This window comes from Camelus dromedarius, chromosome 4, assembly GCF_036321535.1.
Source record: "Camelus dromedarius isolate mCamDro1 chromosome 4, mCamDro1.pat, whole genome shotgun sequence".
Taxonomy (NCBI): Eukaryota; Metazoa; Chordata; class Mammalia; order Artiodactyla; family Camelidae; genus Camelus; species Camelus dromedarius.
This window is the reverse complement of record NC_087439.1, coordinates 86,856,633-86,884,381: the sequence shown is the minus strand read 5'-3', so window position 1 is coordinate 86,884,381 and position 27,749 is coordinate 86,856,633. Positions and strand designations below refer to the sequence as shown.

Genomic DNA, 27,749 nt, shown 5'->3' with positions numbered 1-27,749 from the left:
TCCATGATATTTGACTCCTGTGTCATTTTCCATTCATAAATATCAAATGATTCCCCCCTACATATATCTTCCATTATATTGAGATGGTTTTTGAAGTGGATCAAACAAAGGAATTTTAAAAAACAAGCAAAAGTATTGAAATGAAGATACATTCTAATACTCCTTATCATCTTCTGTAATTTAGACACTAGAAGGGCCATACGCAATACCAGGTACCATCTAGCTGATGGTTTTCTATCTACAACATACTATCTCAATACTACTTTCATAGCCATTTACTGAGAGTCTATGCTATGCTATTTTTTGCGGCCCCTACTTTTAATCTTTTATAAAATATCTAGATTAGATTATGAGTATTTTCATTTTTCTAACTGAAGGCTGCCTGGTTTCCCCAATCAACAACAAGACTGATCTCCTTTCTGACTATGTTATATAAAAATCATCTAAACCTGGGTTCTCCACGGATATTCCTTACAGCAGTTAGTTACTAAATACTTTAATGAGTGTTGATCTTGGCACCCTATGCAAAAGTCAGATTATAATCAACACTTGGGAATCATGGTAATTCTACTGGACTTTGCTGTTAAAAAAATGTTAGCTTTGGAAAAAACAATATACCCATAAATATAAACTGATCATGTAAAAGTACCATCATAGAGGCCAAGGACACTTAAATAAAATATATAGTCTTGGCTCTCAAAAATTTACTATCCAGTTGTGGAAGTTAGATACATGTTCTTTCACTTTAGTCTGTCATTTCAAGGAACAGATCTTGAACCTGTAGTGTGCACCCAAACATGTGCTAGTTTTTGCAAAACAAACAAACAAACAAACAGTACTATGTCCTGACAATTTAGTTGGAAAGGCAAATATTTAAAAACTAATCACAGCACTGGGTCAATCATGTGTCTGAAGAGCTATTTTATGTAAATGGAGGAGCAGAGCTCCCAAAAGAAGGAAGCAGAAAAGACAACGTTCAGAAAGGATCATTAGTGAGGATATCACATTTCATGAGACCCAAGAGAAATGTCTTCAGATGGAGGAATCAACAATGTTAAATGTTCTGTGACCTCTAAGAGAACCAAGAGAGGGCCAGAGACCAGTTAGGAAGCCCTCTGTGACTGACTCTGGCGTGGGCAGAAGAGGAAGTTAGGTTGTAGGAAATTAAAGACAGGGTGGGAGGCAGGAAGTGGTGGCAGAAAGTAAACATTCACTTGAATTGTTTGGCCATGAAAAGAAAATGAAGAATCATGGTTTGGGATAGAATCAAGCTGTTTTTTTCTGAAACATCAATGGACAATTTTATTATCATTCATATTCAATGATCATAAGCAAAGCATGGGTTAGAAGCCAAAGATGAGTGCCGTAGGCTTTGAGTGAGCGTATCAATCAACCAAAGAAAGACCACTCTGAGGCAATCTGGTTTAATTCCTTAGATTTGAAATTTCTCTTGAACAAAAGCTTGGACAAATTTCTTTGACAAAAAGCATTCATCATTTTGATGCAGTTCTCTTGTCCTCCATCATTGGAAAGTGGTGAATAACTTACCAATCAAAGAATGAAAGAGGCACTTTGATATTTAGAATGTGATAACGTAAAGAGAGACACGCGTCCCTTCAGCTCTGCTCCTTCTGTTGGGGGCTGCTAACATCTAAATCCTTTCCCAGCTTCTGCGTTCTTAGAAATCTGGATTTCGTACTGTGTCATGGGAACAAAAACCACTTTAGAATTACCCACTCACAGCACAGTGGGCGAGTCTAGGGTTCAACAATACATGGACACCCCCTATCTCTACTTTCTGACTCTATTGTTTTTTCCATCCTTTTTCTTTCTTAGCTTAATTATATCCATTCCATCTATAACACGGAAATAGATGTAAAAAATAGAAAAATGATATTTTATTCCGTGTAACTGAAACTTGACCAGCAGAAAATGTAGGGGAAAGTATTTCTTCCATCCTCAATTGTCAGAAGGCTATTACAGACTTCTGTATTTGAAAATTGTCCTTTATATTCAGCCATTTGGGGTATACCTGGCTAGACAGGATATGCTGCTTCAAAATCCATGTGACTAACCCTTCCTCCTTCCCTCTTTCTTCTTAGTATTTTTACTCTTCTCATTTGGGAATAGCAATGGCCCAGATTCTTCAGTTGATTGGTTATTCTACCAGGAGTGGAACATTTAATTAACCTAGCTCCCATCAACTAACAACAATAATGAGTTTGCTTTAGTGGAGAAACACCATGCGCCACTCCAGACACTTCATTAAAATTGGAATTGCCATCCATTTCCTGAATTCTGAAAACTGATCTTTTTGAAAATTGAAAAAGCTTTAAAAATATTTTATAACTTAAACCCATTTTTACCTGGGAACACACACAAAAAGGTCACCAGTCACATAATAATAGCTCCCTGGATTTATGCAGTACTTTTTCACCGAAGAGGTTAAATGACTTAGTTGAATGCATTCTTATCCTCTCTACTATTTGAGTTCAATAATGCATAATGTTAAGCAGATTGGAATTCCTTCTTTAAAATATTAGTCTCTATTATTTCTTCTTAAAAAAAATGCATCTTTCTATCTCCAAACGTTGAGAAGTGATCAATCTTCACAGTAATTCATTTGTACAGAAACTGGTGATGATTTGACATCTACAAAATGATCCACATTTAAATGCTTTATGGCAATATCCTTTACATCTTTCCCCTAATAAATCTGCCTAGAATGAAATGGGCATTCTTTTAAAAACAGGGCATTTAAGAGCAGAAGCAATGAATTCAGCATTCAACATGGTTCCTTTTTGTCTGAATGACTATATTGATTTCAATGTAGACTTTTCTAAGTCATAGGATCTGATTTTTTTTTTTTTTACTTAACGGTCAAAAATGTCTCACATGGCTTTTCTTTTCTCAAGTTCAATAGCCCTCTCAAGTCGTTATGACATTAATTCAGCAGGTTCAATAAATACTTATCATGTATAAACTTTGGGAAAGATTGCATTGGGCCAAGTGCTACATGAAATAAAATGATGAAAAGATACAACCCTTGTCCTCCCTGATCATATGTCTTATTGGGGAATAAGACAGAAAAAAACTTTACAATATGTCAAAATAAGACACATTCTATTACAGAAGTACATAGGGCTCCCAGAGTTTGAAGGAAAGATAATTTGTAGACAACAGCATAAGAAAAACTCGATGAAGACTATAAGCAGGGATCCAAGCATTAGGCTTTGTTTTATGGAGTTCTGGGAAGTTTTTTCAGCAAGAAAGAACAACATCAGACAGAAAGCTTCAGAGGCAGGAAGTGGTCATTTGTCTGGGGATCTACAGCTCATTCAGTAATCCACAGATGCACCAAACAACAAAGCCATTAGGGACTCACGGTTTTAGCACCTAATATTTTCATTTCAAAAGTGAGAAAACTCAGGCATTAAGAGATGAACTGACTTATCCAAAGTCTCAAGGCTTCTCAAGAGTTGAGCCAAGATAAAAGCCACGTCTTGTGACAAACTTTGCCCCAGCCTCCTAGATTGTATTTAATTAGAATGTAGGACAAAGGTAGGGGAGTATGATGTAGCTGATAGGAACTCCTTTACTTATACCAAATATGAAATTACTCATAGATGTCAAACTGTGGAAAACACATGATATCAAATACAAATCAGCAATTGAGTTTCCTGTTTGAGGTAATTCAACAGAAGGGAAAGAAATCAGCTCTAGTACATTCACTTCAAACTGAGGAAACCTTGGTTTAATAAAAAAAAAAGACTGGTGTAGCTTTATTTCTGAATTGAAAGTGTTTCTGTATTTTTTTAAATCAAAAGCAGGGAGGGTGCTTCTTAATGGAGAGAATTGCTGATTAAATTGCCAGCAAGAAATTGCACTTAAAGATTCAGCAGCCAGAGAATATAAACACAGGGGATAAACACGTCTGCCTGCATTAATCAAAGACAGCTGCAGTCTACCCCCAGAAAGGTGAGCAATTATTTATGAAATTATGTCTTCTTCAGTGATTCTATGTTGTAATCCTAAGAGAAACTGAATGAGGAAAACAGACAATGTCATGGTCCCAATTAACCAAGGAGTCATATACATTTTCAAAATCAAAAGATTTTCCTTACACTTTATTTAACCTCACCATCTTGAAAAAAAAATTTAGCTTTAAAATAATAATAATAATTATATAAGTCTGGGTGCTTTTGAAGAACTCTGCGTGTGTGTGTGTTTTAAAGACCAGTGTCCGATTCTGTCAACTACACAGTAACATGAATCTAAAGAGAAAAGAGATGATGCTTCTCTTAAGAAGCATTTTGCACAGGGCTCTTTTGGAGTTTTTGTTTGTTTGTTTCACCAAATCAGTTTCTAGGTTAGTAATGCTAGGGCCCTCATTGCCTTTGGGCATCGGCTGATCTTTCTTTTTTTTTTTTTTTTTTTTTTTGATCCACTGAGTATTTTTTCCCTTGGGGTCACCACGGGCCATCAAGATACTGCCCAGCTGGACGAGGTGCAAGGATCTGAGGACAAAACCCTACATCCCTGGAAGCTGAATCATCTAGTTGGTAGCTCAGTGTTGAAAAGCTCTCAGACCAAAGAAATGTGCACAGATATCCTTAAGGTATGCGTAGAGGCACTGAGGTGAGCACCTGTGGCCTCTTTGCCCCCGTCATTCAGGCGATGATGAGGCCACTGGGAAGACTACATGCCTTCGGGGCAACTCAGAAGCCTGCGGTACAGAACAGCTTCTCACGGTGACTTAGGACATTCCAAAGTGAATGCTGGAGGGTCCTGAAAAGTTTTCCACCCCTTCCTAAATTGATGGCAACCATTAAGTAGTCCATGCCATCTAGGTACAGATCCAGCTTTCTCTTATGAAGCAGGTATCCCTGGGAGAAATAACTGTATGAGCCATTAGAGGTTTTGATGATAACTGGTCAGTTTTAATGGCAATAGGAAGGGGAAAGAAGCTGAGGAGATTGGTCAAGTGTAGATAAAGTATTATTAAGACCAGCAACTCTGAAGCCAAATAAACTGGGTTCAAGTCTCAGCTCTACTCCCTAGGTGACTCTGCTAAGTTGTGACTCAGTTTCCCCCATCTTTAAATTAGCAATGTTAATATCACCTGCTTCCGAATATTGCTATGAGGGTTGATATAAGTAAAATGCTTAGAACAGTGTCAGGCATAGAGTAAATGGCATGAAAGTAAGCACATGCCACTATGTTATGGAAGCATTCTCAAGGCAAAGGTTGGTGCTGCCTTCTTTCTCCAGGTCCTCACCACTACTTCTTGGATGAATCCCACTCTGGACTTAGCTAGTCTTGAAATCATTTCTGAGGCAAACTTATTTGGGGCAGAAGCATTTTCCAAGAACCTCATCACCTCATTTCCCCATAAGCATTGTCAGCTCCAACTACTGAGATCCTTGACAGTCATGACAGCCAGACCTCCTCTTTGCTTTCAGAATCCCTGCCAGCGTCCGCGGGAGGACTCCCATTCTCTTGCACTGCTCGCCTACATCGGCTAGATCACGGGGCTGGGCATCCTCTCCAGACTGCATACCCTTGTTCTGCATCATGGCTCCATCTGGGGGCCCCAGGCTGCTCTGGCTTGTCCTCCCTCTTAAGGGGCCTGAACAGATCTACACAGACCTCTGGGCTGAAGACTGCTTTTGGCCTGAGTCCCACATTCCCCAGCCTACCCGACAGAACCTGAAGCAGTTCTTACCAGTGATGCTCAGACTTAACCAGTTAGGACTTCTGAGGAAGGAAAGGGCACAGACTTGGCGTGACTAAGACAAAGCTTCTGACAAAGAACAAGAACGGACATTATTCACACATCGCCCGCCACAGGCTACAATGTTAATCTCTCAAGGTCTTGGGAAGAACCCAGAGGCAGTGAAATCATTTTCCCTGCTGATCCATCCAGATGACCTGGATGGTCTTTTTGCCAAGCTGTCAACTAATCAGTAGCTTAGTCAAGGAAAGAAAAACAACACCCACTCATTTCAAGCTGGCTGTATTTGACTTTCCCCCCTCCCTCTTCTTCCTCTTATATAAATTCTGATTTTGACTTTCTTCAATGGAAACAGTGTAGTATAGGATTCTTTTGCACACAAGTAGATGGTGTTGCTAATATTTAGCTATATATCCCTGGGTTCTCGTTGGATCAGAGGCATAAACGTTACTAAGGAATGTCCTTTAAAAAGTCAACATTCCAGGCCCGACCTCTGGAATTTCTCATTGCATAGACGCGGCTATGATAAAGCCCAGGAATCTAGGTTTTTAACAGCAGGCAAGTAAATACAATGCAGAAAGTCCTTCGCCTGCTGTGCTTTGAGTGGCCTAGGCCTGGGCATGTCCCCAGGGTCCTGGCCTGAGAGCATCGTCAGAACCCAAGTCCGGGCTCAACTTTTCTTCTGAGCTGCTGGAAGGAGTCTTGCTAAGATAGAAACCCCCAGTCTGAGGCCACAGCGTGAGATTCTGAGCAGGATGGCAACCAACACACAGCAGGGGAGGAGCCTGCCAAGGGCAGTGTCTTTATTTCAGGAGTTTAGCACGACCTATAGGCCTTGGTCTTGCCAGGCTTTGTGACAGCCTCTGAGATATCTTCAGCTGTTCCAGGTGAGGCTCAAGTCCTAAATGCGTCTGAAGAATCAGAGCATTTCGGATGCTCTCGACCGGGCCCCAACTCTGGCCAGGTGGCTCCTAGTCACCATCACCCAGAAGGTCTGCTTGAAGTCAGCGTGCTTGGCAGTGGGCACTCACAGGCTGAAGGCTCACCCGTTCCCAGAACATCCAGATTCCTGAGGTCTTCTCCCCAGCCTTCCCCTCGGTTTCTCAATACCTGCTTTGTCTGACCTATGCTGTGTCAGCCCTCCGCCTTCATAGGAATAAAAAGAAGGAAAATAAAGACCTTAGCTAGTATGCTTGCTAGGTTTTACAGAATTTTTTTTTCAAAGGGTTAAACAAACTGTGTGAGTTCTCCCAAAGTAAAGTAGCATTCATTCCATGTTTTCCAGGACAGATTAGTTCTTGGGAAGTTGACATTCCTGATTGTCTCAGATAGGAATCCAAGAACGTCATCCAAGATGTGGTATGTGGATTCAAATGGCCTTTGAAAGAAAAGGCCACTAAGTCCCTACACTGAAGGTCAGACACTTAAGTCAGCTGAGAGGCGCCTCAGACAAGTCTGGGCATCTGGTTTCTTGGTCTTCAGCTGATCAATGGTGTGATAATACAATGAGGAAAAGAGTAAAAAGAGAATGGAAAAGAAGAGGAGGAGAGGAGAGGCTAGATGCATCAATACAACGTCCTGGAAGAAAGAGAAGAGGCAAGGAAACAACGAGAAATAGACAGGAGAGTTTAAGTGGATTTAAGTGTTAGATCCATAGAGGGTGAACAGACAGCTCTACAAGCTCAAACAGCCCCCTGAGGACATCCCAGTGGCATAAACTCACAATACCATGTCACTCTATTACAAATGATGGGACAATGATAGCCACCACTGTGACCTCCCCTGTTTGGGTCACCGTGCCAGACACATCATGTGCTAGCACATAGTAGGCACACAACGATGTTCACTATAATGACCTGAATCATAAAGATGGCTACGTGATGTTAGTTAGTAGACCCATCCTTTTTCCTGAAAGCGGGATACTATACACGTGCAGAAATGTGTTTTGAGATATTTCCTTCCCAAATCATTATTTTTTTCATGTAAAATTATGCTTTAATTAAATTAGTAAGAGTAAGTCGGATGAGATGTTTCACCAACAAATGGTGAATGTTTTAGGCATTGCTGAACCTCAAGCTACTGAAAAAATGAGAAAGTTGTATGTATGGGGGGCAGGAGCCCTGGGGTAATTTTTTGGTTTTATTTTGTTTGTTTGCATGGTTGTTTTGGGTTGTTGTCTCTGTGTTTGGTTTTAGGTTTTGGTTTTGGTTTTAAGAAAGGGAATGGGAAGCAAAGGTTGCATCTGATACCCAACTTTATGTCACCAGATCCATAGGACCCATTTATATCCACAGCTGCAAAAATTCAATAGAACATCTAAAAGTCTTAAGTGAAAGTATTTTTAAAGGCTGAAAGATAAGATTTAAAGATTTAACAGTAGAAAATTGTGTATCTCCATTAATGGGAAACGTCACTGATATAAAGAAGCTCTTTGGTGATGCCAACCAATTTTTCTTTTTTTTTAAGAAAAGTACCAGATGAGTGGGCTTACATCTTTTTTTCCTTGGCTCCTTCTTTGACCCCACTGTGTCTTGATCTGTGGTTCTCTGTGTACCTTTGTATGTGCTCCATGTGTGGGTACCCATATGGGTTTACATGTCCATTCAACCCTGCGTGCATTTATTTTGGTATTTTTCTTGGTGCCTTAGTTTCTTAATTAGTTTCTTCTCTTTGCTGTCTCATGCTTCTATTTTTTTCTTTAAATTTTCTATTTACATTTTCCTACTTTTAACTTTTCAATCACATGCTCTCCCTCAAGTATATTATAAAGTTTAATTATATTCTTCATTATGCCTTGTACATTTTCATAGGAGCATATGTTCATGCATTTCTCTTAAATATAGGCTAACCTTGCTTTTTAAAATATTTTTTATTTGAGGGGATTAAAGGGTTTTCCCTTTTTCTCATTTGATTCTGGCTAATAATTTCTACGATTTATGAGTCCCGATTTATTAAAATGAAATGGCCCATTCGTGACCTAGGTGTTCTAAAGGTTCCAATCAAAGGATATATAAAATAAGAACATGTGAAAGGAAGATAAAACTATCAGGCAGAAAATTACCATTTGAGTCTTCAAATACACCACAAATGTATTTGTACTTCACCTACTTCTCATAATAGACAGAAACATTTACAGCAATAAAATACGAGTGAACCACTTCTTACGTGCCTTATGTCTTCTGTGTCTCTGCATGAGTTTAAAAAATATTAACAATAACCAATTCAAATAAAATTATTATGGTTAATGACCTCATATACAGTTAAACCATGTTATAATGTCCCATCATCTAGGAAAAAAATGCTTCCTGGAACAATGACTGTGAAGGCCATATTTAGAAAATTGTGAAGGGAAATGAAATTGATTCCTAGTCTACCACTATTGTCTACGTTCATCTCTTTCCTATTTCCCAGTCCCCGTCAATAATTATAAGCCTTTAAGATATGACATTATTAAATTAGATGTATCTTTTATAGATTTCAACATAACAGTTGAAGGCACAAGGTGTATTTGACATGGATTTTTAAATAAAAGCAGAAAGATTATATTTGCCTTGAATTGAATACTGGAAAATTACCAAAATTGGCATTTCCAGTAAAGCTACAGGTGTATGGAACATAGAAACACCAGCCTTACTTTTATTTCTGAAATGTAAAAAAATGCCACGTGTGATGCAGGGGTGATGAATGTTCCACTATTTCATATCACTTATTCTGTCCGTTTGTTATCAGCAGGTGTCTACAAATCCTGTCAAGAGAAGGTGACAGCTGTGTCACTGAGTGTGCTGCAGCAGTAATTGAAGGTTACCTCTCAATTGTCAACAATTTTGGATCTACTTTTTGGATTACATAAAGAGTCTCAGAGCCCCTATGATTTTGTTAACATCAGATAGTGTTTTTCTATTTTCTCCCAGAGTCAAAAGTAAATAGAACTGGGTTATTCATTGGTACTATGTGCATTTTTCCTCCCATCTATTTGTGCAAAGTAAAATATTGAAATTCATGTAACTCAGGGAATGACCTTTCTCTGAAGAGTTGATACATGGTTAACAGCATATGGAAAGGAATTTAATCCTCAGATCCCTAAAAGCTATAAAGAGCCTGGATCACTTCTCCATGTATAAGCTTGGTTTTAGAAGCACGCAAAGCTCATTTTGGAGTCGAATGGAGAAGTCTGTGACATGTAGCACATAGACTGATTCTAACAGATGGATTTTTCTTGAAATAACTTCATTAGTTAATCACTTTTTTTTTACATATACTTTTTCTAGCTAATTGGTATAGCTTCCAGCTGGAGCTTTTAAGAATCCTCCAAAGCAACTGATAGGTAGAGAAAATACTGGCTAATTCCATCAATTCTAGGATGGAATGTCTACTAATTCTATACTAACCATTACGTATTTTGAGAGGAAAATCTTTTCCTTTAATTTTTTTCTTCAATTTACTCCAAAAACCTTGCTTGATCTGTGTTTCAACCAAACCAATCATCTGGAAGAAATTTAAAATTTTAACAAATTATCTAGATCAGGGTTTCCCAAACTTGACACTATTGACATGGTGGGTAAGATAATCCTTTTTTTTTTTTTTTTTCTTAATTTCTTTTCATTAAAAAAAAATTTTGTAGCAGGTTGTCCTGTGCATTGTAGATTGCCAACACAGCATCCCTGGTCTCCATCCGCTGATGTCAGTAACACTGGCAGCTGTGACAACCAAAAATGTCTCCAGATACGGCTAAATGTCCCTGGGGGCAAAATCACCCCAGCTGAGAACCATCCACTCTAGAACTAAGTCGTTCCTAATTTTAATTCATTTTTAAAAATAATTGAATGTATGCACGTATGTATTAATTCCAGATACATCTAAAATATGAGAAATTTTTCCCTTTCAGTCAGGTAAATAAAATTTTCTTAAGAGGGGATTACTTAAGTTGTTAATGCTCTCAGAAATCTGTCTAGTTAAAGGGGAAAAAGAGGAGATAAATGGTTTATAACTACCAATGAATATTAATTATCTAAGGGGTGTCATCATCATCTTCATCAGGAAGGCTTCTTTTCCTTTAAGGAAGATCCTCAGTTTAACTGTATGAGTAGATAAATAAAATCCTATGGTGGGATCCTTTGAGATGTGAGTGATTCATTTCAGCTAAGCTACCCTAAGGCATTTTTAAATAAGGGAAAGCAGTGTAATTTAATGAAATGAACATGGAGAAAACTGGGCTCTGTTTTGACTTTACAATGTCATTATGCAGTTATGTGGGACTCACAAAAGGATTAGCCATGCAGATAGAGACATTCCTCGATCTTTGAAATTCAGTGGTGACTATAAAGTTCACCACCTATTTATCACTTAGCGATCTTCCTGTAATTTACATATTGATGGATCTAGCAAGAGTACCAAAGGAATAAGATGCTAATTACCGAGAGTTTTAAAAGAGAAACAGTGAGCCTTCTCTAGCTTAGCAGGAAGGTGCGAATGTAACAACCTGAAATATGCGGAGAGAATCATTCCTTGTTTTTTTAAAAAAGTAACAGCTATTAGAATGGTTTTCTTTCCATCAAAGGTTTTCTAATACAGATTTGCTCATGCAGACTTTTAATATCAGATAAGCATAATTTTAACATGTACCAATTCCATGTTTGAATGTATAATTTTACCTCAAATCGAAATATGTACCTAAAATTTTTATAGTGATCTGTTTTCTTTGTTAGACTTTCCAGAGTCATTTAAGAATTTAGATCTTCTGCTTTGTTTTAAAAAACGATTCCTCTCTTTAATTGGGTGTGTTATGTTGTGCAGACTGTCACTTTCAGTTCTTTCACAATGTACTATTTCCTTTAGCTGTAGCAAAAGTACAGTCACGCATCTTGAGATTTCAACCAAAAGGACTAAGGCTCCCATAACTACGGGCCTCACTGCATTCCTAAGTCACACACGATCTGGGCACTACGGGCCTCACTGCATTCCTAAGTCACACACGATCTGGGCACTGTGGGCCTCATTGCATTCCTAAGTCACACACGATCTGGGCACTGTGGGCCTCATTGCACTCCTAAGTCACACACGATCTGGGCACTACGGGCCTCACTGCATTCCTAAGTCACACACGATCTGGGCACTGTGGGCCTCCCTGCATTCCTAAGTCACACACGATCTGGGCACTGTGGGCCTCATTGCACTCCTAAGTCACACACGATCTGGGCACTACGGGCCTCACTGCATTCCTAAGTCACACACGATCTGGGCACTGTGGGCCTCATTGCACTCCTAAGTCACACACGATCTGGGCACTGTGGGCCTCATTGCATTCCTAAGTCACACACGATCTGGGCACTGTGGGCCTCATTGCACTCCTAAGTCACACACGATCCGTGCACTTACTCTCTGCGGGTTCTTTAGAACGGCGGCCGCTGGACGACGACTTCCTCAGCAGGCTGCGTCCCGAGGTAAAGAGGCTGGTTAGTTCTTCCAAAGGACTCGTGGGTGTTCTGGACCGGGAGCCGCTCGGAGCCGACCCGTAGGTATTCACCGAAGCATTGACCATCTTGCTCCCATCTTGCGACACCGGTCTGGGGGTCGAATGAGGCACTGATGGAGAGCTCCTGGAGAGGCTGCCCGAATGCACGGCGTCGTAGGGCGGCGGCCTTTTGAGGCTGAGCGGGGTCAGGGACCGCCCCATGCTGACAGGTGAGGGGGAGGCGGAGTGACTTTTGGGGTAGCCGTGGGGAGACTGCGTTCGGTACAGAGTGGAAGGCGGGGGAGGGGACGAGGAGAGCACGGAGGCGGCAGGAACCGGTCCCAGGGCTCCGGCCGGGTCTTTCTCCAGTTTAGGATGGCCGGAGGCGTGGGACGGCAAGGCGGATGGAGATGCCCCGGCCTGCTGCTTCATGTAAGACACGTTTTCCAGCACGGGAAGCTTTGTGACCTCCAGCGGGGTGAGCGGAGACTCGTCTGAGTTGGGGGAGCACTGCACAGGAGCCGGGGGGAACACCAGCAGCGGGGGGCGATGCGAAAGCAGGTTGGGGAAGGGCGGGGGGATGTCACAGAGCAAACCCTTGGGAGTACATGGCACTGAGGCCTTGGTGAAGTCCGAGTCAGGCACCGTGGGAGTAGCACACTGCGAAGAACAACTGTGATGGTCGAGGTCACATTTTGAGTCTTGGCCTAAATCGTCAAAAATGGGGTATTTCATTTCCTCGTAGACGGCCTCACTCTGGTCGTCATCGTCTTTCCTGAAGTCTCTGAGAATGTTCCCCACCATCTCAATGTACACGGGCTCCTCCTCCTCGGGGTCCCCCGCGGGGCTGCCGACCTGGGAGAGGGAGGAGTCCCGCGGGAGCGACGTCCTCCGGGGCCCGTGCTTTTTGATATACGTCTCGTCAAAGGATGTGCTGAGCTGAGTGTTTGGGTTTCTTTTCGGTTTGGGAGGAGGAATCTTCTTTGAATATTCATCACTGTGGGGTCTTGGTTTGGTTGTCACTAAAAGAAGAAGAAAAGGTAGAGTAAATAACGACAATAGGAAAGCTTTCAAAAAGGACTGCACCTGGGTTAATGATACCAAACTTCATTTCTAGCAGGAGGCATAGACTAAAACTCCAAGCAAAGTCAAACATCTCTGTATTCAGAAAAACATTGTGTGAGACCAGGAGTAATATTTATCTTCAAATATTAATAAGCCAACACTGATAAATGCATTAAGACCAGAACTATTCATCCCTGTGTTTTCTAAGTAGGAACTTTCAGATGAAACAAATTGGATAAAAACAATCACACATTTAAAAAACAAACAAACAAACAAAAAAACCTTCAAGAATTAAGCAACATAGAAACTTAAGGGAAAGAAAAAACAGCTAGAGTTTCTGTTAGCACAAATGGTTACAAAAATGCCATGGGGACTGAGCCCTTTTAATGATGTGGCTATTACAAGTGATCACATCTTGCTTTCATTTAGGATAAAAATGTTCCAGTCGGCTAGACTTAATCTCGTCTTGGTTCAGATGGGTCTGATACTTCAGGGGAAATTGATGTGAACATTTTATGAGGCTAGACAAGTTAATCTCCAGATCTCCAGGTATTGTTGATTGTGGAGTATTTGTCTGTTTTTGTTCATAAGATCTCTCATGATATCCCAAATGCTGTCTGGGAAGGAATTTATTAGATGTGTTGCCCTAACACATTAGAACCCCCTGGAGAGTTTTATAAGAGAATAATCCAGAGAATGCTGTGTAAGCTTCAAGAATAACTTCTGGAAACTCACAACAGGTACAAGTATAAATGCTTGTAATGGAACATAAACTCCTGACACCATACAGTAGGGTAGAGCAGGCTGGCAACGTGTCTGTGACTAAAATCAATTGTTTAGCATGCGGGGAAGGTACTGGAATCTTATTATTATCACATTATCTCATTGTGTTGATAGATGGTTACAATGACTATCATTTTTATGCAATGTGGCAAATGGTAGCATATAATGTAAGTTGACGGTATAGCTTATAGGTGCAAAGCTATAAGAAAATACCCAGCTTCTCTATCATTTGCAGCTTTAAAAGGAAGGAAGATCTCAAGGCACAAGTCAGGAAACACTCAAAATGAGCTTTTTTTTTTCCCCAACTAATACAACATGACATAAGAGCTTTTCTAAAACTTACTCTAGGAGAAGCCAGTGCTTTAAGATTAGTTAGGGTCTGCTCTACACAGCAATCATGCCTTCAAAGAAAGGGAACGCATCAAATATTTTAACAATGGCTGTATCTCTCACTTTTCTAGGTCAATCCTGCTTTCACGTGTTTGGCTCTATTCTGCCCATGACGATGACTTCACTCACTACGATCAAACAAGCTTTTTGAAGGGAAGTTTCTTAATGTATGTGGACTTTTTCTTTAACTTCTAATAGGAAAAACTGGATGTCATTTTCCAAGGGGATGGGACAGCAGTAGAGCCTGTTAGTATCAAAAGGGAAAAGCCGAGGGACATAATGGGGTGAAAACTACCCAGATAATTCTTTAGGCAGTAGCTCCTCTCTGTATCTCCTACTGGTCCTACATTTTACTGGTTTTGAAATCTACCAGGCATGTTAATTTTCATAGGATTTAAATCAGTCATCTGGTTATGTACAAAAATCTGTACCCAAATAAAAACCACAAATGAATGAATAAGATTGGGAACTGGAGGGACTGTGAAAGAGCCAGGATTTAGGAGAACAAAAGTCCATCCAGATTGCTCTTCTGAACCTCTTTTCCCCATCCCCCACCTCGGCATGTCACCTAGGCTCAGTAAGTCACCCTCTCGGAATATCTGCCCCTGGTTTTTGAGTTCTGGGAATTGAACGGAGTGGGAAGTAGCAAGGTGTTCTGTAAATGGAGGATTAACCGAAAGCTAGGAATTGACGGGTGTGCATGAGATGGATAGCTTCCTTATATGGGAATAATCATGCTTAGAATGAGATTTTCATTTTTCTGCCTCCTAAATTATAATTCATGGCTTCTTCACTAAAGTCTAATACTGCACCACAGACTTGGGTGGTTTTACGGGGAGAAATAACAGCACAGGCAGGACACAAGCATCGATGGAACCCAAGCCTAGTTCGCAGCCCTGCACTGAAGGAAGATCAGGGCCCAGGATTCCCAGGAAGTGTGAGGTCGGTGGTAGAGCTGGGAGTGACCAGCTGCCTCAGCAAAGCCCTGGAGCCAACATCCCACTTCCCACCTAGGTTAGAAGGTGGCTTCTGGAATGAGCAAGACCAATGCTTGGGTTGCACTCAAAATAGGGGCAAATGACACTTTGTTTGCCCAAAGAAACAGGAAAAAAAATGAAATAAAATAAAGATCCATCATATGCATGAAATGATGGAAGAAAGCAAAAGGTTCTAGTCTAACACAACATAGTTAGAATTAAGACAGAAAAACTATTCGTTGTGAAGGAATTCATACAATCCATTTGTCCTGTGAGGACAGCTTCAATGCCAATCCTAGTGGAGATACTGTCTGATGAGAGGAATTAAATATAATATGTGACTCTTTCGGTGATGCTGAGGTAAGCATAATTGGCAGTTGCTATGGACTGACCTGTGCCCCTCCTCAATTTCATATGTTGAAATCTTAACCCCCAACGTGACGGTATTTGGAGGTGGAGCTTTGAGGAGATAACTAGGTCATGAGGTAATGAGGTCATGAGGATTGGGGCATCGTGATGGAGGAGATTAGTGCCCTTACAAGAAGAGCCACCAGAGAGCATCCTGGTTACCTCATTTACCGTGTGAAGACAGAGAGAAGGTTGCCACTTGCCAGCCAGGAAGAGAATTCTCACCAGAAACTGACTACACTACCATCTTGATCTTGGACTTCTGGCCTCAAGAACTATGAGAAAATAAATATCCGGTGTTTAAGCCACCAAGTCTATGGAATTTTGTTATGGCAACTTGAGATGACTCAAACAACAGTCTATTTATTGATCCCTATGTAAAGACCCTATATAGCTGAGTCCTCTGGCATTAATTAGCTTGGTTACTTTAAAAATTACTACAACTCTTTCCCAGTCTTTTAAAAGTAATTTGCACCTGCCCCTGCCTGGTACCTCTTTACCCCCTAAAGCCACATCACAGAGGGCACATTATAGCTGAATACAAGGATGCTGATCCCAGGGATCCACTCAGGAGCATCCTTCCTCCACACCACCTCTTATTCTGGTTCTCCTTGATCTGACACTCCAATCTGTGATATGTGCCGAAGCACATGCCATGCTACCTACCTAGACCCATTTTCTGGGTAGGTTTTGTTTTCTATTGTCGTTCGCTTGGGCACGTAAACTCCCTGCTCCACGAGGTTGTGCATGTCCTACTGCCCCCCATTGGAGGCAATTCTCCAGCCAGCCCTACCCAGGGATTCCTTTATTACGTGCGCAAGCTTCTTCCCTCTCCCCTTCCCTGGGTGATGAAAAGAACCTAATGCAGGCAGAGTCATGTGATTCGGACACATTTTGTTTCCTGCTCCTCTTCTTTTGTATTAATCTACATTTGAAATGAGAGCATTGAGGATTATTTACAGAGTAAAGTGTTAAGTAAATTACACACAATTGGGATGGATAAACAGATTCATCCCGTCAATACTGGGCGGCTTTTATTCCAGGCAATGTCTGCTTCTTGTTCTGTTGCCCCCTTGCAATCTCATGGCTGTCATTAGAAAGTCAGAGGAGGGAACAATTCCATCTCTAAAGAACAGATTTTTCTCTGCATTTACCATTTATTATCTGATTTCACCTTATTCCACATATTGAGTGAATAATTCATGGAGCAATGAAATTTAGTTTCAACTGTCATATATGCTTTGTTTGCTTGTTCGTTTACCCCAATAAGAAAAAGGTCTGAAACTTTTAGCAACATTGTCTCATCATTTAGTCTACTTTAACATCACTCTAGGAAATTAAAAATTAAGGAAAAATTCATGTTTTGAAAGTTATTTCTTTAGAAGGTGCTTTAAAATAGCCTCGGTCGATATACATAGATGCTGAAATACTGCTAATAAAAGATAATAAAAATTGTATTGCAAATTTCAACATTTAACCAAATTCAACTACAATAAAAAGGTGACTTTTATGGCTCTTGAATGAATTTTAAATTATTTCTAATAAGTCCAAAGATAGAAGCAATAATTCCTGCTCAGCTCCAGAACACAAATTTTAATGCTTAAAATAGTATAATGACAGTGGCATTGAATAAGCAGAGAGTGACATTTTTGAAATGAAATACCTGAGCACAAAGGTTATGCATGGCTTTCAGTCATGCCCAGATGATCTGTCTTTCACAGTTAATTTTGGAAATTTACCATGTTCCTTGTCAAGCCATCCTTCTGAAATATTTTTTTTCCCTTGTTAAAAAAAAAAGCGTGATGTAAAACCAGGCTTCAGTATCTGTGCACGTTCGTGACCCAAGAAGTGAAAAAAGAGACAACACAGGTCAGTATCTCTTCTGATGGAAAGTCTCTCTGGCCCACAGAATCCCAGAATTTGAAAGGCTCTTAGAGATTATCCAACCCAAACTCTAATATTACTGATGAAGAAATATAAATTCTTTATCAGTTACTTTAAGAAAATCTCATCATGTCAATTCAATCTTATAAACAATTTTAAAGCAAAGAAAAAAATAAGAGGGAAAGGCTCTGTAATTCATTATTTTGTATATGGCGTAAAGTATCATTTTTAAAGTCTTCTCGGCTCATGCTATGATGGCAGGAGCATAACTTTGTAGCTCTGATTATAGAGGTATATTTAAACAGGCGATGCAAACTGGGCAACGAGTCCAGTGAACAGAAGCAATGGCCACACTACATGATACTGAACTGGCTGATGCTGGAAGGTGAGAGACATATTTCCCTCTTGCAGCAGAATTCTGCTCATAGTAACTCTCTTTTCACAACTCACAATTCCAGGGGTTTGAGGGCTATTTTTATTTTCAGAGTCACAAGCCCCATAATACTACCCACAAAATTGTTCCTTTCTCATTTTATTTTTTGTTTTAAATGAAGGTCTTTGTAAAGGGATGGAAGTTGCAAATACCCTTGGTCCATTTACAGCAGGACCAGGAAAGTGTGGTAATGTGCAAAAAGGATCAGATTTGGAATTGTAGTGCATGTGTTGTAATACTGTCCTGCAACTGTCAACAGTGAAAACAGAGAGCTCAGATCAGAGTGTGGATGGAAACAAACAAGGTAAGACATCCAACTGTGTCCACAGGTTGGTCTTAAAGTTGAGTGGAACTGAGTCTTGCCTTAAGCTAGATATAGGCTATTTCTTATGAACAAGAAAAGATGATTCAGGGGCAGATTTCAAAGCTCAGGGACTAAAAGCCACAGAGAATGAGAACTAGGGACCAGAACTGGGCCCTAATGAATAAATATTTTCTGTCCCAGAATAGGGAGAACTGGCCACATGTATGCAACTGGACTTCCGAATGGCAATGAACCAGTGATGTTTATGTGCTTGCCCTCCCTCCAGCCCCCACTTTTTTGAACAAGACGGCACACTGCAGTTCTCCTGCTCCAGACCTGTCAGTCTGTGTCAGGTTTGGTAGGGCAGATGAGTTGTACTTTTTAGTTCAAAGACCTTTGATTATGAGGAATTGCACCCAAGGAACCTCAGAGCATATGGGCATGATTTAGATGACGATTTCCTGGATTTCAAGCTGATGGTGTAAGGCAATGAAACTTTTGGGCAGTATGTGCCTGTTGGAAATATTGCAACTAGAAGGCAAGTTGTGATAGACAGTCTTGGAAGACAGCCACCATTGATTCCTTCTCTCCATGTATCCTATCCACCTATCAATAGCTAGTCTATGTCCCTCTCCTCAAATCAGGGCAGGCTCTGTGACTTGCGGTGACCGACAGAATGTGATATTCTGAGTCTTGGACTTAAGAGAAATGACAGCTTTCACTTCCTCCATCTCAAAAGCCAATTGCCATGTAAAACCTCTTAGATAAACACACTATGAAGAAACTCAGCCTAATTAAACGAAGAGACCATGTGGAGGAGAAAGATTCCCAGGCATATGAGTGAAGCCTTGTTGGACCTTCCAGCCCATCCCCACAGCCAGCTGCACCCAGTTAAATGAGAGACCCACCCCCCCAACATCACAGAGAGTAGAGGAACCACCCACATAAGCCAGCTCAACTCACAGAATAATAAGAAGCAATAAACTGTTGCTGGTTTAAACCATAACATTTTGGGCTGGTTTATTGCACATCAATAGAGAACTGAAAAAAAATCCTAAAATTAATTTCCTGTGTGTGTGAATATCTCATAGAAAATGCTATTGTTATTTTCATAGAACTAAGATACAGTGTGCACCCTAAGGAAACATAAAGCATCCTTCCAGAATAGAGGAATTAAAGAAGTAAGACTGACTTCTGAGTACTAGAAAATCAACACAGGATGATTCAGAGAAGAGATACAGAAAGAGATTACATCCTTTCTGTTCACAAACACTGGACTGAAATCAGAGTGGAGGTATTAACACATGTAAAGGAAGGACAGCAGGATGCTCACAGAGCAAAAAGGTGGTGCCCAGGGGACCTGGTCCTCTGTGACATCCCTGTTGTAAGGATGGACCCAACATGCTAATAGAACCTAAAGCCCCTACACGTATGATTCTTATAAGTCCTTCCTTCTCTAGCTTCAGCTTCATCAAAAGACTTCTTTAATAAGGGTGATTTCCAAAACATTATGTGCATATTTCACATTAGAAACCAGCAAGGTGGAATTCTGGTTTCACTCACTGCAATGGCCTGAATTTTTGTGTCCCCACACAAATTCACGTGGTGGAATCTTAACACCCAATGTCAGTGTTAGGAGATTGATGAGTGTGGAGCCCTCACGAATGGGATTAATGCTTTTACGAAGCAGACCCCTTAGAGCTCCCTAGCCTCTTCTGCCATGTGAAGATGCTGGAGAGGTCAGCAGTCTGCAGCTTGGAATCTGATCATCCTGGCACCCTGATCATGGACTTCCAGCCTCCTGAACAGGGAAAAAGAATTCCTGTTGTTTACAGATTACCCAGTCTCTTTTATTTAGTTACAGCTGCCTGAAGAGAGACATGCAACCATCTCTTTTGAGCTTGGCTACTATGACGTTTTGGTTATTCTAGACATTTAATGATGGATTTTCTGAGTTTCTAGATTAAAGGCTGGTACTGTACCAGGCCAAATTCACCACAGTAACATCATTTCATGGGAATCTGTCCAGATAGGAAGCAACCCTGTATTGCTAATGTTTATCACAAATGTCTAGTTTGATATCTTCATCTCAGGGCAGTATCTTGTTTCCCAGTCTCCCGCTCTTGTTGTGGGAAGCCCTTTAGACAGAGCCCACTTGTAAAGAACAGAAGTGGTGGCTGGGTTTTGGGCATTTCCTTGGCTACACGACTGCACCCTCTCAGATTCCACCTGCCATTCCGTACCCTGCATAGGTCTAGAAGGACTGGACAAAAGAACTGGAGGAAATGTTTCCACCCAGGAGAGGGACTGCCCTGCAGGGATGACCTCAGTTGGGCAATATCCTAAAATGCGAGGTTCCGTAAGGGACAAGAACTCTCCTCTTGATAAAACAGCAGTCAGGCTTCTGAACTTTCCTCTGGACCTATCTATGCACTTCCTTGTAAAACCAGTTTTCGTAATAACCCTGCCAAAGTCAGTTTTACCAAGCCCCCACCCTTAGTATCTGATCACTCCTGATCTCTGATTGGATTCTCCATCCTCCACCATCTTCCCAGTGAGTTCTGATCACCTTGGCCTGTCTGCAAGAATCATATTAGGTCAGTTTAGCCAGAAACCCACCTCCCTTTACCCCTGATGTCTCCTCTGAGTAATTTTCCATCCACCAACTCCCACCCTGCTTCCTGACTATAAATTTTCACTTTTCCATAGTGTATTCAGAATTCAGAGGAGTTCACACTGAGGTTTCTTTTCTCCTATTGCAGAGGCCTAAATAAAATCTGTTTTTGCCTCTTTACCATCCAGCTTTATTTTCTGTTTCATATCCCTGAACTACACATGGCTGGCTTCTTCCTGACACTCTGATCTCAGCATAAAAGTCACTTCTTCAGAGAAATCTTCCATGACCATCCAATCAGTACTTATCACATTGGATATTTCTCTTGTTTGTTTCTCAGTTGGTTTATTATGTAAGTTTCTAAGCACCTCTGTAGGCATTTTCCCCACTTGAGTACAATGTCCATGAGATCAGTGTTTCCCTGTTTGCCTCGGTCTTTGCTAAACCTGTGTAAAGTAACTAGAACATCACAGGTTCTTGGCAAACATCTGCTCACTGTTTAGTGAACAACAGACTTATGACATTCTTAGAGTCAGCATTCGAGATCTACTATGCTCCATAAAGATCCTAAAGAGCCATGAATGGTCCTCTAATGTGCCATTTCCTTAGGCATTATTTGAATGGAGAGGCATGTTGAGGCCTGTGAAGGCTAGTAACAGTGGTGAAGGAAATGAAGGTGTGGATGAGAGAGGAGTCAATGAGGAATATTCTTCATTACCCACATGTAGAAGTTGAGGCAGGTTAAATATTTTACCTGCTAAAAAGGAAAGACAGAAAAACTGACTAAGGAATTAAAATGGTCCTCTTTCAAAAAGCTGGAGGCATAACCCTCCCAGATTTGAGACAGTACTACAGAGCTACCATAATCAAAACAGCATGGAATTAGCACAAAAACTGACACATGGATCAGTGGAACAGAATAGAGAGTCCAGAAATAAATCCACACACTTATGGTCAATTAATCTTCAACAAAAGAGGCAAGAACATACAATGGAGAAAAGACAGTCCCTTCAAGTGGTGTTGGGAAAGTTGGACAGCTGCAGGTAAATCAGTGAAGTCATCAGAACCCTCCCTAACACTGTACACAAAAATAAACTCAAAATGGCTTAAAGACTTAAATATAAGACAGGATACCATAAATCTCCTATGTAGGCAAAACATGATCTGACATAAATTGTAGCAATGTTTTCTTAGGGAAATCTCTCAAGGCAATAGAAATAAAAGCAAAAATAAACAAATGGGACCTAATTAAACTTATAAGCTTTTGCACAGCAAAGGAAACCATAAACAAAACAAAAAGACAACCTATGGACTGGGGAAAAAAAATATTTGCAAATGATGCAAGCAACAAAGGCTTAACTTCCAAAATATACAAACAGCTCATTTCAATTCAATAACAGCAACAACAAAAAAACTCAAACAAAAATATGAGCAGAGGATCTAACAGACATTTCTCCAAAGAAGACATACAGATGGCCAAGTACATGATAAGCACATGAAAAGATGCTCAGCATCACTAATTATTAGGGAAATGAAAATCAAAAGTACAATAACATATCATCTCACATCAGACAGAATGGACATCATTAAAAAAAATCTACAAACAATAAATGCTGAAGATAGTATGGAGAAAAGGTAACCCTCCTATACTGTTGGCGGGAATGTAGTTTGGTGCAGCCACTATCTAAAACAGTATAGAGGCTTATTAAAAAACTAAAAATAGAGTTACCATATGATTACCATAGCAGTCCCACTCCCAGGTATATATCAGGAGAAAACTCTAATTCAAAAAGATGTGTGCACCCCAATGTTCATAGCAGCACTGTTTACAACAGCCAAGACATAGAAGCAACCTAAATGTCCACTGACAGATGAATGGATAAAGATGTGGTATATACACAACAAAATACTATTAAGCCATAAAAAAAATAATGAAATAATGCTATTTGCAGCAATATGGGTGGACCTAGAGATTATCATACTAAGTAAGTCAGACAGAAAAAATAAAGACCATGTGATATCACTTAGATGTGGAATCTAAAATGTGATACAAATGAAATTATTTACAAAATAGAAACAGACTCACAGACAGAAAAATAAGTTATGGTTACCAAAGAGAAATGGGGGGAGTGATAAATTAGGAGTTTGGGATTGGCAGATACAAACTACTACATATAAAATAGATAAACAACAAGGTCCTACTGTATAGCACAGGGAACTATATTCAGTATCTTGTAATAAACTATAATGAAAAAGAAAAAGAAAATGGTCCTCTTTCAGTTCTCTTATACTGAGGAAAGATCAAAGGAAGAGATGAAGACATACAGGTCAGGCAAAATTCAAAAGTTAGATCCTGTGATATATAAAACATTTAAGGTCTGATAGCTTTGTAAGCATTATCCTTGACCATGAAATTCAGAGGTATAACAATCATTTCCTGAAAAAATGAACTTCCCTTGTTGATACAAAACTTAGGCCAAGATGGCAGAGTAGAGAGACTCACAGCTCACCCTCTCCCACAAATACACCAAGAATTATATCTACAAACCCACTGAATCACACAGAACACCTAGTGAACTCTGGCAGAGTGTCTCTGATTTCAAAATACAGGAGGATTCTCACAAAATCCGCCAGGAGGTCAGCGGGGACAGATGCAGAGCTTCCATGGCCTGCAGGAGAAAGTGGTAGCCACTTGGCAGACAGAATTAAGATAAACTGACAAGGAGGGTCTCTGAGATCCCCAGCCCTAGCCAGCAGGAAGAGGCTGGGATTGGCTGCTGGAGATCAGTGAGGAGCCTGAGGAGAGGGTGAGGCCCACTGCACAGACACAGCCTCAGGGGACTGGAGGGTGGTGTGAACTCTGGCTGGGGGTGTGTGTGGAATAGAAGAGACTGGAACCCCCATAAAAAAGCAACATGGCTGGTGTGCATGGAGGAGAGGGGCACAATGCAGCCGTGCCATAGCCCCTGTCTCTGTTTGGCTCCACTGTTGGTGTGTTCTCATGAGAAGAGAGGTGGGGCTCGGTCATAGCCAGCACTGCTGCATGGAGGCGGGGCTGAAAGCTGAATTCACACCCAGTGGCCCTGCAACTTCACAGGCAGGACTGAGATTTATTTACAGCTCCAGGCAGAGAGGATGGATTTGCTCTCTCTGGATCCTTTGTGGATCTGCACCTCTGGGACAAACAGGCAGTGAGCAGAGTTCTGGCACATGGCAGGAGCTAGTACAGGTATTTACAACAGGCTGGCACACCATACGATACCATATGCAGAGGTGGGACTGGGGGTCGGTGTTGACCTTGTGGCTTGCCACAGGTTCAGCTGTGTGACTACACATTCACCAAGGTGGGTCCTAGCACCTGCTGTTGGCAATTCTGCACTGGTGGCTCCTGGGGCCCAGAACCTGGGGGGACACCAGAGCCAGTGGCCGACATTACCACAACTAAGGCAGGGACAAAGAGTACTTTGTAAGCCCGCATAACAAGTGACAGACAACACCACAGAGGGCACTTCCCAGTGGACATCTCCTTTGGAGGTACACTCAATGACTCTTCTTCCCAGCTGAAGTGCTCCAAACCTGCCTCACACATCACAGTTCAGAAACAGGTCTAGAAGCTTCTATTCCAGCAACAGGGGAGCAGATTGGCCCCTGTCAAGGCTCTGACAAACACAGAATAAAAAAGGAGGTCCCGCTCAAAAACAGTCAGGGCAAGTTCTGATCAACACACCACCAAACACACCCCCAGTCAAAGGGATAACAGCCAACACATAGGAAAGACGTGGCAACCATCCATACTAAGAACAGCCTTCTCAACAAAACTATTAGATGCACACAGTCCACACAGGAACACTCCAACTTTAAATAAACAAACAAATAAAAAATAAAACAGCCCTTCAAGACCAAAGTAGATAACTGATACCCCTAAATCCATAGAGCCAGAGAAACATAAGTAAAATGAAGAAGCAGAGGAACTACTCCCAATTAAAAGAGGTCCCCTGAAAGAACAAACAATGAGATAGACCTCAACAGTATACTAGATCATAACTTTAAAAGGGGAATGATAAAAGCACTGAAGGAAACAAGAGGGACTATGAATAGAGACAGAGAATACTGTGAAAGGAAATAGGAACTACAAAGAGGAGCCAATTAGAAACAGAAAACTCAATGGCTGAGATAAGAGCTGAGCTAAAGGCAGTCAAAGCAGACTAGATAATGCAGAGGAATGAATAAGTGACTTAGAAGACAGGATAACAGAAGTCATCCAATCAGAATAGTAGACAAAAAAGCAAGGAACAACCAATGAAAGCAATAAAAGGGACCTATGGGATAATATAAAGCATGCCAACTTATGCATAATAGAGGTCCTAGAAGAAGACAAAAGAGAAAAGGGGATTGAAAAAGTATTTGAAGAAATCATGACTGAAAACTTTCCAAACCTAAAGAAGGAAACAGATATCCAAGTACCAGAAGTACAGAGGGTCCCAAATAAGAAGAAGCCAAACAGACCTACACCAAGACATATTATAATTAAAATGGCCAAAGTCACAAGATAAAGAAATGATTCTAAAGGCAGCAAGAGAAAAACAAACAGTCAGTTATAAGAAAATCCTCATAAGGCTTTCAACTGATTTCTCTACACAAACACTGCTAGCCAGAAGGGAGTGGCAAGATACAGTCAGTCCTGAATAAGAAAAAGCTGCAACCTAGGATACTCTATCAGCAAGCCTATCCTTTAGAGCAGAAGGAGAGATAAAGAATTTCACAGACAAGCAAAAACTAAAAGAATCCAGCAACACTAAACCCATCCTAAAAGGTCTACTCTAAATAGAAAAGAAGCAGGAAGCTATAGAAATGAGAAAACCATAATTGGAAATGTGGTAACTACAATGAGTTGCAAGAGAATAAATATGAAGATGTTAAAAAATATATATACATCAAAATCATAATAGGTGCGAGAGGGGAGTAGGAAGAATACAGATTTTTTTAGGAGTACTGAAAGGCTAGTTTTATTTAGGAAAACAACCTAAATAAAGCTGTATGTCTGCATTTCTGCAGGTTCCCCAAACCAAAAACTCTCCTGGTTTTATCTGTGCATACCAGTCACCTCCACTCAGTGGTCAATCAAATGATACTTAGGACTTGCAAGCCAGGGAATGTATGTATATATATTTAACTGAGACATAGCTGAGTTATTACACTACTGGTTATAACTCTTTATCCCTTTGCTCAAATATTTTGAAGCCATCAGCTTTACAAGTTCCCAGTAGCTATCACTTGTAGCATCACTACCTGCAGAGAAGGGAAGCAAATAAGTTAATTTCCTGAGTCTTGAGGGGGGAAAAAATGTAACAACCAAAAAGCAGCCATGGCAAATGCATGATGCCGAGCACCCAATAGAAGCTCAGTTAATTTGGATTCAACCCAGGGGGATATTATGCTAAAGGAAAGTAAACTGAGAGAAAAATCTGATTAACGGTTGGAACATTCCCTGTGTCCCTTGGGAAGTTAACTTTGTAGAAGCTGAATCCCTGCGGTTCCACAGATACAGTCTACTGAGGATTATCCTTTGTAAATCTGTCCTGGTTGCGATAGAAAGATAGAAATGTTTGTGATCTTTTAAAGTATCTGAGATCACAGAAGCAGCAGCATGGGATTACAGAGCCATACATCATCTCGTTCAATTTTATTGACATTGTGTTGATGTGTGCTAATGTCTCTAATGAAAACATAGCACCACCACCACCACCACCACCAATAATAATATAATCGTAATAATAAATGTAATAATAATAGCATTAAATGCATTTTTGTATCAGGCAACGTGCTTTTGGGAGATTGTTTTATTGAATCTCCACCACATCCCTATGAGGCAATACTATTTATAAGCACCACTTTGCAGGCATTGAAATAACATTATAGAAAAACCAAATTATTTGCCCAAGTGGTAGAAACTGGCTTTGAACCCAGGGGATCTGACTCTAGTTGCCATATTGTCAAAGAGTAATTTGCCTTTATGAATAATGGTGCATTTTTGTTTTACAAATATACAGTTAACAGGCTCTTAAGCCTTCTTTTGAATTACCAATACTCTTCCACGAAGAGCTCCAATCCCAGTTTAGTGGCTGTGTAACCCTGGGTAAGTCAACTCTAATCTCTTTTAGCCTCACTGAACTCAACTGTTAAGTGAATATAATGACGCTTGTTCACAGGATGCTGTGAGGATTTAAAGACACCCCGCCTGAAGAGTTCAGCATACTGCCTGGGCCATAGGGAGGGCTGAGAAAGTAAAACCAGTATCATTATCAGTTACCATCAGTATTCATAAAAAAAACTCTCTATGTTGGAAGATACATAATGGGAGCAGCTGCTTTCACGCATACTTCACATTTATTTAGCACTGAGCTATAAAAATTAATGGTGCTGATGCCGGAGAGCCTACCAGTTCTGGGAAATTGTAAAATGAGTGATTGCCTAAATAAATATAGATTTTATGTTCAGTGAACTATGAGATCGATATTTCAGTTTCCTTTGGAATCAGGGTGATATCTTATGTATGGCCACATAGTAGAAGTAAATTTATTTTGAAAGATGTAATCTTTCCTTTAGAGTTATATGGGCTTTGGGGTTTTCTGGACCTTACCATTTCAGTGGTGGCACTTTTAGTTTTTCTTATCAACTTACATTAAAAAAAAAAAAGATGATTTTC

The 27,749-nt window shown here is 40.5% G+C and overlaps 1 protein-coding gene across 3 annotated transcripts in view; it reads right to left on the bottom strand.

Moving 5' to 3' along the window:
* Window positions 1-27,749, bottom strand: part of NYAP2 (neuronal tyrosine-phosphorylated phosphoinositide-3-kinase adaptor 2) — a 243,778-nt gene that overhangs the window by 82,123 nt on the left and 133,906 nt on the right. For all 3 annotated transcript variants that reach the window (XM_064485218.1, XM_031452287.2, XM_031452288.2), the window contains one exon: window positions 12,110-13,207. In XM_064485218.1, the coding sequence (XP_064341288.1) occupies window positions 12,110-13,207 (1,098 nt within the window). The remainder of the gene's footprint in view (window positions 1-12,109; window positions 13,208-27,749) is intronic.